This window comes from Cryptotermes secundus, unplaced genomic scaffold, assembly GCF_002891405.2.
Source record: "Cryptotermes secundus unplaced genomic scaffold, Csec_1.0 scaffold145, whole genome shotgun sequence".
NCBI lineage: Eukaryota > Metazoa > Arthropoda > Insecta > Blattodea > Kalotermitidae > Cryptotermes > Cryptotermes secundus.
The window spans coordinates 37,930-52,577 of record NW_019727392.1 but is presented as its reverse complement, the minus strand read 5'-3'; the positions used below and the strand labels follow the sequence as shown (position 1 = coordinate 52,577).

At 38.1% G+C, this 14,648-nt stretch overlaps 1 protein-coding gene across 1 annotated transcript in view; it reads left to right on the top strand.

Moving 5' to 3' along the window:
* Positions 1–14,192, top strand: part of LOC111864627 (A disintegrin and metalloproteinase with thrombospondin motifs 9) — a 363,750-nt gene extending 349,558 nt beyond the window's left edge. Inside the window, exons 29-35 of the mRNA XM_023852002.2 lie at positions 355–528; positions 2,157–2,295; positions 3,882–4,068; positions 5,366–5,502; positions 8,458–8,663; positions 13,069–13,206; positions 13,940–14,192. Of these exons, the coding sequence (XP_023707770.2) occupies positions 355–528; positions 2,157–2,295; positions 3,882–4,068; positions 5,366–5,502; positions 8,458–8,663; positions 13,069–13,164 (939 nt within the window). The 3' untranslated portion in view covers positions 13,165–13,206; positions 13,940–14,192. The remainder of the gene's footprint in view (positions 1–354; positions 529–2,156; positions 2,296–3,881; positions 4,069–5,365; positions 5,503–8,457; positions 8,664–13,068; positions 13,207–13,939) is intronic.
* The last annotated feature ends 456 nt before the right edge of the window (positions 14,193–14,648 follow it).

Below are 14,648 nucleotides of genomic sequence, written 5' to 3'. Positions count from 1 at the left end.
ACTGCAGAACCAGAATTTGTATGAAGCTGATACAAGCTTATGAAATAATTATAAAGAAGATCATCACACAGAACAGATCGTATATGATATCCATGGCCTGCATAATATTATGACCTGTAATTGGGATATTTTTTGCTGTTATAGGAGGGATGACATTTTTATATTATGTAATATTTTCACTCTTGACTAGCTTCAGTAGCAACAGGTTTCTGTTTACAAATAATAGACATTCAGACTGGTACATCTGAGAGCCATGGTCCACACTGCACTACAAATTTCTACTCTTTTGCATTCAAAGCGAGTGACTGTAGAAGTTAGTATTGTACTTATGCTGAGTGACATGTTTGTGTGCAGTGCTCCCAATCATGTGGACATGGCATCCAACAGAGATCTGTTCAGTGCCACCATCTGGGTTCAGTGGTCTCAGCAGATGACTGCAACCGTGCTGAGCGCCCATCAGAACAGAGAACCTGCTTCAGTTCTGACTGCCAGGATGAATTCTACTGGCATGCAGGAGAGTGGCAAGATGTGAGACTTTGTCATGTAATGTCTGTAGAGTTATTGTATATTTGTAGGTTTCTGCATAAAACAACTATAGCTTCTATTAATCTGTTAATTTGTTAGGAAGTTACTATGATTGTACTCTGTCTAAAATGCAGTATCTATAAGGGTACATCATACCTTGAGTAGGTGACCTCATGGAAAAAAAGATCAACAAAATTTATTGTATAGCGATTTTGGTTCCTGTTACATATAGAAAATAGAATGTAGTAATTTTCAGATCATGGAGTAATGATCTATATCACTATGTGATGATGATACGCCCTCAGAGATGTTTTAGACAGTGTTTACTATGTAATCACAATATTGCATACTGAGAGGTCTCCAAATATTTTAAATCTTTGTATGGAATGAAAGGCCTTTGTTTTAAGGCTGGCTTCTCCTAGATTATTTGGATTCTTTGTCATTATTATATTTCTTATTCATGTGGCATGTGAAAGTATAAATATGATATTTAAATTGCAGAAAAACTGTATTCCTCTGTGTATTGTATTGTATTGTATTGTTGATTAAATATTAAAACTGCTGATTATTTATGGTGAAATTTTTGTGAAATTAGCTCGACACAATGGTTTTGATCTGGATGTGAGCTATTGATTAAAGTTGTTTTGAATTTGTAGTTAGAAATGGAAATTATAATGATAACATTGTGTATTTATCAGAAAAATGTTATCGACTCAGTATACATGTTCTGGATACAGTGCCAAGAAATGATAGTTACGTTTCAGGAATAGAAATGACCCTGAACTCTAGTCCAACACGGAGTATGCATTACCAAAAGTGGAAAATGATTCTTCATGGGATGAACTCAATATTGTATGTGTTTAATGGAAATATAGCAATATGATTGTGTGCGTGTGTGTGTTGGGGGAGGGATGCCAAAAATATGGTGTACTTTTACTTACTTATGAACAAATTGTATAATATGATAAAACATCCTTGGAAAATTAAACCTTAAAGTAGAGTATGGAAAAGGAAAGTGAGGTTTTAAAATAAAATGTAAACGTAATATTTGATGTAGATGAAATAATATCACTATGTTAGACATCAGATGAACTTCACATGCTACCGCACTATGTTTGTCAGACTGTGTATGATGGAGCTATACATCCATTCCCTCATATGTCTTCATAGTGTGGTGCTTTATTAATTATGTACAGGGAAATTTTTTGCCTTAGCACACTTAATGTGTTTGAATGCTATAAAACTGAATATTTGCTGTGAATAATAGTTTAGAACATTTTGTACAAAAAGCATTTAAATGGGCTGATCTAATAACAGCAGGATATAATGAATGTAAGTGTCATGGCAGAGGATTAATATAGATATGTTTTCACAGAAGTCAGAAGCTTCTTAATTGGCAGGAGGTATGACTGTGGCATATTGTGAAATCGTTGAATTGTAAGAACTGGGTTCGTCCCTCTCCTCATCACATCTCCCTTCCAACATTTTACATTCTTGAGTGTCTTTAGCTTTTTCGATAGTTAAATATAATTTCATAAGAAGGAATCCAAACAATATTTTAATTATAATAGGAAATATGTTTATTCCTAAACTGTTTCTCCTAAATTGTTTTGTCTTTAAAATGCTTACAGTGCTCACATCCATGTGGAAGAAAGGGCCGCCAGCATCGCCATGTGTATTGTTATCATCGTGATGGAAAGAAAGTTACTAGGAATAATTGTGCACAAGCTTCTAAGCCTCATCGGAAACGCAAGTGTAACCAGCACAGATGTAAGTTTTTATAAATATTTTGGTAAGGATATTGTCATAGCTCAAGCGGTTAGTCGCTGGCTTCCCACTGCGGCGGCCCAGGTTTGATCCTGGGTCTGGTCAAGTGGGATTTGTGGTGGACAATGTGGCGCTGGGGCAGGTTTTCTCCGAGTACTTCGGTTTCCCCTGCCAATCTTCATTCCACCAATTGCTCCATAATCACCCTCACCTATCATCTGGGGCTGGTACAATAGGCCAGAAGTGGCTACAGTACAAGGGACTTAGTCCCACTCCGCTAGCAACAATAAAAAAAAGTTTATTGTCATGTGACTGGCATTCTGTGATGGATAATAACAGCTTAACAGGTTCTGGATTGGATGATTGGATTTATTGGCACTTTGATTACAATTGCAATCAATTATAACAGCTCACAATCAGTGACTGTCTAAGACTCGCTCCATTTCTTGCTGGACTACGAGTGTCTTCTCTTCTGCTGCGACTGACTTGGTTCTTATTTGCAAGTTTGTCACTTCTTCAGCTTCCATTGTCCACTGGCGAACACTTCACGGCAATACACGCTACTTTTCACGAATTAATCATAGAAATCTCTTGACCTGACCTGAACTGAACTCTTGAATGATGGCTCCCTTCTAAATAAACTCTTAACTAAGTCTTTTTATTACTTTAGGGCAAACCAAATATAAGTCACCATGTCTTACAGTTCCTGTATTATTCTGTTTTAATCCATTGCCACGGAAACATGTTAGTGAGCCGTTGGGTAGGAATGGACTATTCCTGCTTGTTCTCACAGAAACCTGTGTTATCAAGCTGTTGGACAGCAATAGACTATTCCAGGTATGTTACAGTAATAAAATATTAGCTGCCATATATGGTAAATAGGTGAATGAATGATATTATAAGATGGTTGCTGCTCTTACTTTTTGTCTAGAAGGTGCTTGGTTTACAGTTTGACTGGGACTGTCCATCTAGATATGACTTCATGGTTTATCTCACTTGTCCATATGTTCAATATTGTGAAATTTCAGTACACAGAATAAGCTTCATCATTCCCAAGCAATTCATGCACTGACATTTCACTACATTCATATTATATGTTCTCAGAACAAATGGTGATTATTTCCCTAAACAGCATTTACTAACTGATCTTTCTATAGAGATACACTGTGTTTTCTGTGAGGTAAAAACTGAATTTTAAACCTTTTATAGTTGAATTTCAGGCTTAAAATTGTTAACCTGCTTATAATTGCATGATGAATGTGGTTCTGATTTGGTGCTGTCATTCTGAAACACCTGTACTCTGACAGTTTCAGAGGCTGTTGTTGAGTATCTTTATATCACAGATTTCTTTCTCATTTTTTTGATGAAACATGGAACATTTAGGGGTATTTGGCACTCTGTGCGTTTACTTTTAGACTAACATTCTTACTAACAACTGACAGAATATCTTGTGTTTTTCTTTGTGGTATTTATGTTTTCACCCAAAAGATTAACATTGTCAGTATCAACCAGGTTGCTGGTGCAGTAGAATCAGTTACTGGGTCAGACTTCAATTTGTAACAACAAAAGTTGTGGATTTTTTATTTCAGGCCGCTTTACTTCATGTCTTGATGTGCAGCAGAAATTACAAGCAAAAGAGGACAAAGAATACACCTTGCAAATTATGGGCATTAATGTCTCAATATACTGTCATGGGATGTCAACATATAGCCCCCAGGAGTACCTCAGCTTTCCTGCGGGTGAAGATGAGAACTTCTCTGAAATATATGACCGAAGGTATGTCTGCACTCTCTGCACTGAGTATGGTAGAAAGCAAAGAAACGGAACAGGAATCTTAGTTTTAAGTATATTGTCCAAATATAACTATAGTGGAGCCCTGATTTAACATACTTTGACTTAAAGTTTTCCCTTATTTAAAGTCTGATTTCTTTTACCCCAAGCCAGTAATCTTGGTGTTAAATTTCCACCATTTTAAGAATTTTCTCATTATAGAATACAGATCCACTGATCCCTAAGCAAGCCTTTAATGGAGGTTCCACACCATACATGCATGTGGATAAGATTGAATTCTCTCTTCGAGATTTATGTGGTTATGTTTAACTTCATTTCCCTTAACCTTTTTTTATATTGATTCATAAAATATCAAGTGTAGAAATTCCAAGTTATATGTGTGTTATATCATAATTTATGTTGTATGGAATGACAAGTTATGCCTTTTCTTTATATTGTATTTTATTGGAGAGGGTGGATTTCCCCATGCACTTAGACCAACTGTTGGTCCATTTTGCGTCCCCCTATGATATTCTACCAGTCTCTATTCCCTACCGGTACTGGCGTGTGCCATCAGTCCAGACTCAGCCAGCAAGTTCGGCCTCTACTGGCTCAGCGGTATCTCGATGCTTCCCCCACCTACCAGAGGTGTTAGAGACTACTGTTGGGCGGGAAATGTCCTGAATTTGGCTCAATGGTCCCCTTGGGACATGAGGTTCTTTTACGTGCCGTAAAGCTACGACATGGGACCCACGGCTTAAAGTCCCTCCTGGAGGACTTGTTCCCTGAATTTTTCTGCCCTTAAAAATTCCACAACCTCCGCCGGGTTTGAACCCGCGTACCTTGAGTCATGAGGTGGGAATGTTACCCCTAGACTACGGAGGCCGCTTCTTTTCTTTATAAGTCTACAAGCAATATTCAACAGTTTCTGTTACTTTTGCGATCTTGAAATTGAAATTCATGGTATCTGGTTATGATTAACGATTGTCACATTCATACTAGCTAGAAATTTGTTAGATTCTATCTACATCCATTCCATCTGTGTGGAAGAAACAAAGTTTTCAACACACATATCAATAATGCTTCAGGTTCCATTGCTCTCATACTGTGAAATATACATGAAAATGATTGTTTAATTTTCTTTATAACTGAATCCAGATTTGTTTACCAGACATTTTTACCACAATCAGTATTTTCTTGATGAAACAGGTTATCACAATTTGTCACTGAGCTTATCAGTCATACATATTCCACTCAAGTGTCCACAATTACACTACGTCCAACTTATCATGTTGTGCAATAGGTTGGTCTCGCCAGACACGTGTCCATATAATGGCCAGCGTCGTGACAACTGCTCTTGTGTGGTAGATGGCAATGGGAAGGCGCAGTTGACTATGTACTCCAAAGTCCGTCTAAATATTACCTCACTTCGGGTCATCAGTAAGTAGTTCTTCTTTCTATGTTTGAAACACAAATAAACAGAATACTGAGTATAGAACTGTGCTGATTAACATTCATGCTTCCTGTATGTATAGTGCGCTGACTGTCATGACCGATTTTTTATGATTCCCTCAGTCCTTGCAAGGAAATTGTCCACAGTTGCTTCCTCATCATTCATTTCACTTCAGGCGATCATCTTCTCGTGACGTAGAGAATTCTTTCCTAACTCATGAACCAGTGTGAAAAGCTGCAGTTTCCATTTCAGTCTACAAACCTGTTTTCTAATATTGTAAACCAAATATGGTGCTATCTCATGATAAGTGAATCTTCCTTTCTTAGTTGTCCCATTTGTATTTTCTTTCTTACCCTTCCTTCTATAATATAATATTGGAAGTAAAATATATTGACACCTGTATGAGTGACTATAGACAGGGTTTAGGTTGGTAATTGGATTTACTGAACCCTTACAGAACATAGCTACAAGTAAGTGTAGTGATATCGCTAATTCACACACTGTACAATTCACTACAGCATGCACTAAGTCTTTTCTGTCTGCTGTGTCTCACCAGTTATTGTATGGTAATGGTTCCCAATGCTGTAGATCTCTCAACTTCCATGTTGACGTCTTAAATGGTGGGTGACTGTCTCACAAACAACTAAACTCTAAACACCTTTGCACAGATGGCACAGAAAACCCCTCTTCCCACAGCCCTCCTGTTGTGTGATGTCAGAGGGCTGCAAAACAATACCTGGGAAAGCCATTCAAGAATCTTGGGATAGATTTGTTAGTAATATTGACTATGATGTGCATGGTAGTCAAAAATGGCTTACAGAACAATGAGGCTTTAAAACGTTACAAAATCAGGTATTGCACAGAATAATGTAATAAAAGAAAGTTGGTGAACACATCATTAAACAAGATCTATTGTATAATTCTGGGGTCAGCCATTGTTGGAGATTTACTGAATTATGTGGAAGTGGGCTCACAATAAGAAAGCTTTGGCACATTTGGAAGAACCAAATGATTAATTTGATTGGGCTTCAGTGAGTCTTAAAATTTTGCCCTATGTTCACTAAAGAATTTGCCCATGTGGGCTCAGTAATCTTGTCGATATGATGGATAGCTGTTTGAAATATAAAGTGAAGTGAAGCAGCTCGATAAGTGAAGAGCTACAAGTGGGGTAGCGGTATTCATAAACAGTGTTAAGATACAGTTCAATTGGTGTTATTAAATTTAAGCTATGGAAGACGCCTATATGTGTTCTGGGAACTTGTTACATCAGAGAGATTATTTACTACATTTTGATTATTTCTTGTAGACTAGATTTCAAAGAAAATTATGGATGTATCCTATGATGGATGAGTGAGACTTGTACTGAGTATTTTACACTAGAGAAATGCATAACATCATTGAATGATTTGAATATTATGTTATCTTGTTTAATTGATATGTGTGACTTCATTCATCTTTCTATGATTGATTCATTGATGTATCATGAGAAACAGTTGTATATGTGTTAAACAGCTAAGAAAGAGGCAGCTTACAGCTGTTACCAAGTTCTAGTCTCTACCTGAGAAGAGGTAAACGTTCATCAATTCTGTTTTCTTGATATTTGTTTATTGTGGTATCAGAGCTGTTTGAACATGTTTTTTATAGTAAGTGACACGTGAGATGTAAATGAATCTATTTCCGTTTGATTTGCCAACATTTCGCTTAAGGGAGATCTGTAATGGCCTAAAATGTATTCATGTTTAATGATGGTAATTAATAATTGACTCATTGATTAAAGTTTTGATTTCTTCATAAAATTATTTTGAGAATTTGGATATTGAAATTTTGTGCCTGTATGATTTACTGTTTTGTTATGCATTTAGTTGCATCTTACGAGATGCAACAAATTGCTTTTGGTGATGAAATTTGATGAGTCTTTTGGTGTTTAAATTTGAGTGTTTGACATTAATGTGTTGTAACTCGTCTTGGATGGAGGTGTAACACAGGCTAAACAGCCTAAACAGCATTAACCAGGTGGATTTGTAGCAGAAACATAACATTTCCTGTAAGATATGAACTGAATTTTGTGTTATTTAGAAGAAATTCAGTCTTCAAAGTATTAAGTAAAGTAGGGATTGTACTGGACACTTATTGACCAAAAATAAAATACATGTAACAAATTTCAGAGAAACCTGCAGTACCACATTTAATTGATATTTCTTGAGGAAGTTTGGAGAAAGAAATTGTAAGATTCTCCAGTATATATAATCATAACTTTGAATATAATGCAGATATAATAAACAGTATTTTGTAAGATTTGAGGCTTTCACGGCGGTGACTATGAAGAAAGCAGTCTGCTTTTACCGGTTCTCACGGTCTCTTCGCTTTGCAGATTTCTTATATTTTTTCTTCTACACTGAAGATGGAGGCGATACGTTCCTCCGAAACGTCGGTTAACACCACATATACACGGTGCCAAATCCCAGAAGACTGCTTTCTTCAAACAGTATTTTGTTTCAGATAACAGTAGTAACAATTGTTGGTCGCAATAAATTCTCCATGCTATATAAAGGAATCTAGGTTTGGTTTGTGCTACAGATTAATTAATTTTCTTTGGGTACTTTGGTCAGCCTCTTGATCTAGTTTCATCCCTCCACCCAAAAAGAACTGACAGGTCTCATTCTGCTCGCAAGATAGTCAAGATGATCAGCTATTTTGACTCATCCTGTGTATACATATCTCTGTGTGTATGTGTGGGCATTTGCATATGGATGAACCATTTGTTGTTGATTCCTGTTAGAACTACATGCAAAATAACAGGCTCTGAAATGTGGGTTATGGACGGTACTCAGCGAGTGGTAGCTTACTGTATTCCATGAAACATCACACTGAATTGTTACAAAAAGGTTACATTTTTAAGAAATGAAATCATCTCATCAAATTTACCATTTGCTTTTTCTTAGCTCAAGACAGCACTTTCTCAAGGCAGGCAAAGGGCCAACAGGGGCAACAGGTACCTTACGGACAGGCAGGAGATTGCTATAGCAAGGCAGAATGCCCTCAGGGGCGTTTCTCCATCAATCTCATTGGAACAAATTTCGTAGTATCAGCACTCACCAAATGGGAGGGTAAAGGATCGAAACCATCTAAGAAGATCCATTGGTCAGAGGTATAACTTTCAGAATGCCTACATGTTGACTGGAAAGTACTCATAGAGTGATAGTGGTATTTTCGTTTTTATCCAGGAAAGAAATCTGCAGATGGTGTAGTTCATTTCATTGTTGACCCCTATTCTATATTTTTTTTAAATGCATTCACTTTCTCTCACATTTTGCTGACTGGCTACACAGGAACTTCTGGTTCAAACCTGCTCCAAGCCACTTAATTTTACATTCTTTATCGGAAGTATGTTATGCAACCATTTTTTTTTTTTTACCTTTTGTACATAAGTGTAATCCCTGTCTCAAGTACAATACTTATTTTCGTTTTTCATATATCTTATTACAGTATGTGTCGGACGTTCTTGGCCATCATCAGGCATATACACTCTTGCTAAAACTGTTGCAGTGTCATGTTAATATGTCACATATGAATGCATCTTTGTTTTTAATTTTAAAATGTTTAAAATTTTTAAACATTCATAAAATGCTGATTCAGCTGTACTGCATCTGGTTGTCAGGTGTGTGTGTGTTTTCTGTAATATGTAATAATTGTATTATGTTAATAATTTTATATATATACACACACAGTGTGTCCAGGATCCCTTAGAACTATTTTCTTTTCTTAAATTGTGCCCTGCAATGCCATCTGTTGGAGACTTGTGACATTAAGATTCTTGAATTCTATAATTTCAAAGTGCAAGCATTGCTGCATCATGTGTTTTGACCTTGAATGTAACAGTACTGTTATGATGCTCATCGGAAAATGGCGGTTGAACAGAGAGCCAACGTCAGATTTTTGTTTGAAGTTAGGCAAACAGCCGGAGAAGAGTACGAAATGATGAAAAGTGTGTATGGTAGTGATTGTTTGAGTCGCTTGAGCATTTTTCAATGGTATGCTGCATTTCGTGACAGTAAGGAGGACATTTAAGATGCTCCACGTGCATGAAAGCCGAGAACAAGTCGCACTGAAGAAAATGTACAAAAAGTGACCAAAATCCTTGCATCAGACAGATGTGTTTCTGCAAGATTCATCGAGGAGCTTTAGGGAATACCAAAAAATACTGTGCATCAAATTTTGATGGAGGATTTGGGCAAACGGAAGGTCTGTGCGCGGTTTCTACCGCATGCACTGTCAGGCGATAAAAAACATGCCAGAGTGGAACACTGCAAAGGCATGCTACAGTCGGCCCAAAGTGATACAAAATTTACAAAATAAAGACACTGCTAAATGTTTTCTGTGTTTCCAAAGGAATCATCACAAGGAATTTTTGCCAGAAGGTCAAACAATGAATTCAATCGTTTGTGGGTGAGAATTTTTCGAATTCGACCTGGATATCGAGAGCAAGGTTCCTGGTCGCTCCTCCACAACAATGCCCCACTGCACAAATTGAAGATTGAAGGCGATTTTTTGCTAGAAAAGGGATCGCAGTCCTTGGTCATCCTCCGTATTGGCCAGATTTGGCTCCAGTAGATTTCTGGTTGTTCCCAAAAGTTAAGTTGGCGATGAAAGGAGAACGTCATGACACCATCCAGGACATCCAAAGGGAATGTACCGCAGTTTTAAATGCAATTCCACAAAAGAAGTACAGTGACTGTTTTCAAAAACTTTTTGATCTATTCCTGCTATGTATTGATTCAGGAGACTATTTTGAATAAAAAGAGTGAAATTTTGAAAATAATGTGACATGTTGACCCCTACCTCCCCAGCGGCACGTAGCGGTAACGTAGCGCTCGCGTAATAGGCGAGTCATCACCCCGCAACTCTCCCCGCGGTGACGTCACGAGCGGAGCTGAAGTTAGCCGAGTCCCCGCAACCTTGAAGCTATGCAAAGCGAGTCAACAGCGGTGACGTCACCAAGGGGTAACAGCGTTGCTAGGCTATACGCCACGTCACACTAGCAACAGTGAACGGAATAAAAGCCGGCTGAGCAGCAAGCGAGAGTCAGTGCGTTATCAACGAGTTCTCAGTTTGCAAGTTACGAGCTACAGACGCGTGTGCGATAACCAGTGATATTTGGAGTGTGTAATTCAGGGAGACTTCTATAGGTCCCGCGTTATTAATACGTGAAGACTCTTGAAGATAGTGTTAAGAGATTTTGTTGTAGGGTTTGTAAAGTGTGGAAACCCGTAACATTGTGATAATTAATTGTAGCCGATATTTGTAGATTGTTCAATAAACCAATAAACGATCTCTACGGCGTATTCAGTAACGAAACATGTTACAATAATTCACATCTTGTATTTTTAATGAACACAGTCCTAACAGAACCTGGACACACTGTGTATATATAATGTAATGAATATATTAGTATACGTTAAATGTTTGTTTGTGTTATTTAGCTAATGTGTACTTTGCTGTGGTGGTCTGTTCTGTGTGAACACATATTGTGAATGTTTTGTGTGGTTGGCTCCACAGAGCAAAGCAGAGTTTTGCTTGCCTTCCTTATGCTAGTTTCTTGCTTTGCTTTCTTTTCAATCCTGAAGATAAAGGTGACATGTTCCTTCAAAATGTTGGCTGACTTGTAGCATAGTACATGGAATGTATATCCCAGAAGATAGACTCTGCATAACTACCACCAGGAGAACCTCATGTTTTATGTATTGTGTCTTCTTTCTGCATTAGCCCCCTAGTAGTTCTGAGCATTTCATAAAGCATATTACTTTCCTTAATTGATCATTTAGATAGTCATACTTGACTTCACAGATTGGAGTCACAAATGATTAGATCTTGAGTTATGTGGAATCTTACAGTCATGTAGGATCTCTGAGGCTGCCTGTCTTCATTCTGGTATCTTTCACAAGTGTGGTGATTTACTGGTCCTAGTTTTGGAGAGGTATCCTCTTCAGTGGCAATGTCCTGTGAGTAGACTCATTACACATCTTCTCTCTGTCCCCTCCTCCTCCTCCTCCTCTTCCTCTTCATCAGATGGTGCTTATTCTGGTATGAACGCCCGCTAGCTTTTATAGTCTCTGTTCATCCAGTCCCTGATGGCCCTCATGGCAACTCTTTTTGAGGTGCTACATGCCTTCCCTCAACTCCCCTCTGACCTGCACCTATACTGACTGAATGCTGTTATGTTCAGTTTCATTAGGGACTGATGGTCTCAGACCAATTTCGAATTGATCTGATTGTGCTGCTGTTGAAAGCATTTGCAAAATTCTTAACTTTCTTTTACTGCTTGAATACAGCCTGCAGTTATCTTGAATTCTGATGATATAATCAATTCTATTTCCCTGTAATGCCAACTTGAGATTCAGTCTGAAGATTTTTCTGAAGCTCCTGATACATATTTATGTGATTCAGTCAACAGAGGAGGCATAACTCAGATCTTTGGATGATCCAAAGGAGAGTCCCTCCTCCTTACAATGGCATGTCTGTTGTCATGAACAGGTTCTTTGATTTATGTCTTGTTTTCTTCTATTTGCTCATGGATGGACATCCAGAAATCTCAGTAACAATAACTAATATCACTCCATTTCTTAAGTTGGAGGAGGGATGAAATGTTCGAGTTCTGCTTATTGCTTGGTTTCCGAAGATAAGTTTTCACAGTTCATGACTTTTTATAGTACTTTTGCCTTGCTTGAAGCAGAACTAGATGCATGCTTGCTGTTCTTTTAAATCTGCCATTTTCTGGTGAAACACAAATTATGGATGGCACAACACAGCTTCATGAGATGTTACATCTGAGTAAATAGTGAATGTCTTAGCAGATTTAAAACAAGCGAAGGAATTTGTCTTACCTACAGTAGTGTGCTGGTCTGCAAACTGATTGATCACCATGTATTGTGCACATATATATTTTCATTGAGTGAGATGCTGCCCTCTGTCACAAGTCTTTCATAGCGTAAACTTAGTCACGAAAAAGAAGATAAGATCATGCAGTTTATATTAAATTGAATGCTGGGAAAATTCTATGTGTGTGTGTGTGTGTGTATGTGTGTGTGTATATATATATATATATATAAAGTAAGTGAAGGTATCCCTCTAACAGGCCGTGGAGGCCCATAGGGATGTGATGTGTTGAGGGTCCCACATTATCTAGACAATTGGCTTATAGATGGCGGCAAGGTTGTCAGCCTTATGCGCCGGCCGCCCTTTACCCCCAAGAATATTCCTGGTACTCATTTCTGTTAGAGGCTGAGTTGACCCCAGCGCCATAATGCGGCTGGAAGGATTAGGTCAATTGAAAAAGAATCCGTTGTCCTCATTGGGACTTGAACCCACGACCTTCTGGCTTGTAGCATAGTGGCTCAACCAACTACACTACTGCATGCCCCATATGTATATTTCACCTTGTCCTTTCCACCACATATATGTATATGAGTAATAAAAGCAAACCTAAACACAGCACAAATATTGATGAGAAGGGTTTGTGAACAACCAGCTGAAGGCAGCGGATGTTTCATGTACAGGGAAACCAGAAAGTGAGTGGCAAGTGTGGAGGTTACTGTGGCACATGCAGTCCTCACCTGCGACATGGACTCAAATTGGATGTGTTGCCACCATAGTCAAACAAATAACTACTAGCGTCATTTATCAATTTTAATAAGGTAAGTAATCCCGATGCTTTGTGGTACTATGTAAACTGTAAGCAGAATTTAATTTCAGTATACTATGAAACTTTATATGAAGACAGATGAATTCACATATGAAAGCAGCCTTGAATGGTAGGAAGTCATTTACAAAAGTCAGGGAGATCGGTGTTGTCATTGAATTCATTTACGATGTCAAGGTGCATAATGCCTAATCAGGAGAGTGTGTTCAAAATAACTTAATTTTCATTCTGTTCACACCTCCTTCTATAACTATTGATTCTTTTGTAATACTTGTATACTAATACGAAGTATTACACTTTCATTGAGTGCATTCAGAAGGAACGAGGCAGGACACGAAAATCAATTAAAGATTACTCTGAGTAATAAATTCTATGTGAGATTTTAGGTTTTCACTTGCTGTGTGTACCAAGTTATGGTGTTCTGGGAGCTGATGCAAGGCATTTTGGTAGGTGGTATCAATGTTTTGGAACAGCCTACTGCATCCATTGTTAGCACTGAAGTTGGTGGCACTTGGTTCCATAGAAATGTTTATACTCATCTACAAAGCTACATGGTCTCACATTTTAGGAGACAAAAGCCTTTGTGCATCCTTTCTCCTAAATACTTTTATTGTGAGAAGTTACTTTTAATTGCTTTCCCAAAACAGATGTATAAGCATTGTTCTTGGAGAGAACAAAATGTTTACCTTGGTCATTAATTGAAATTTGTTTATTTTGAAATGTTACAGTTCCTCTATACTTGCAAGAGGCTAACAGTGAATCAGACGCTGCTGCACTAGCTGTTCAGTTCGCGCAACATTGGGATCCAGTTCGCTGAGTGTGAAGACTAGAGATTACATTACATCATTAGGCCACTGCTCTAGGAAACATCCTAGCCTTTGTTGATGCTTAATACAAGGGTCATACCAAAGTCATGAGCAACAATATTTTTGTAAAGTAACATGCTTTATTATTGACAAACCAAATACATCACCTCAATCTATACACCATTCTTTATTTTTCCACATAATCGCCACTTCTTTGTACACATTTCTCCCAGTGTTCTGGGAGTTTGAAAATTCCCCTTCTGTAAAATTCCGTTCCAGCCATACGAAGACACTGACGCACTGCTTTCTGAATTGCCTCCCTTGTTTCAAAACACTGTCCACTCAGCTGATCCTTCACAAATCCAAAAAGATGGTAGTTGGAGGGTGCCAGATCAGGGCTATAGGAGGGGTGTGGAAGAACTTCCCACCCCATCTTTGCAGTTGCTTCCAATGTGAGGCAAGCGACATGGGGGAAAGCGTTGTCATGCAGGATTATGATGTTTCATCCCGGATGTTTATCGCACAATGCACGATGGAGCTTGTGCAGTGTCTGGACATAACGAGCAGCATTGATGGTTTGTCCAGGTTCCAGGAATTCGGCCAGAATAAACCCCTCTGCATCCCAGAAGAC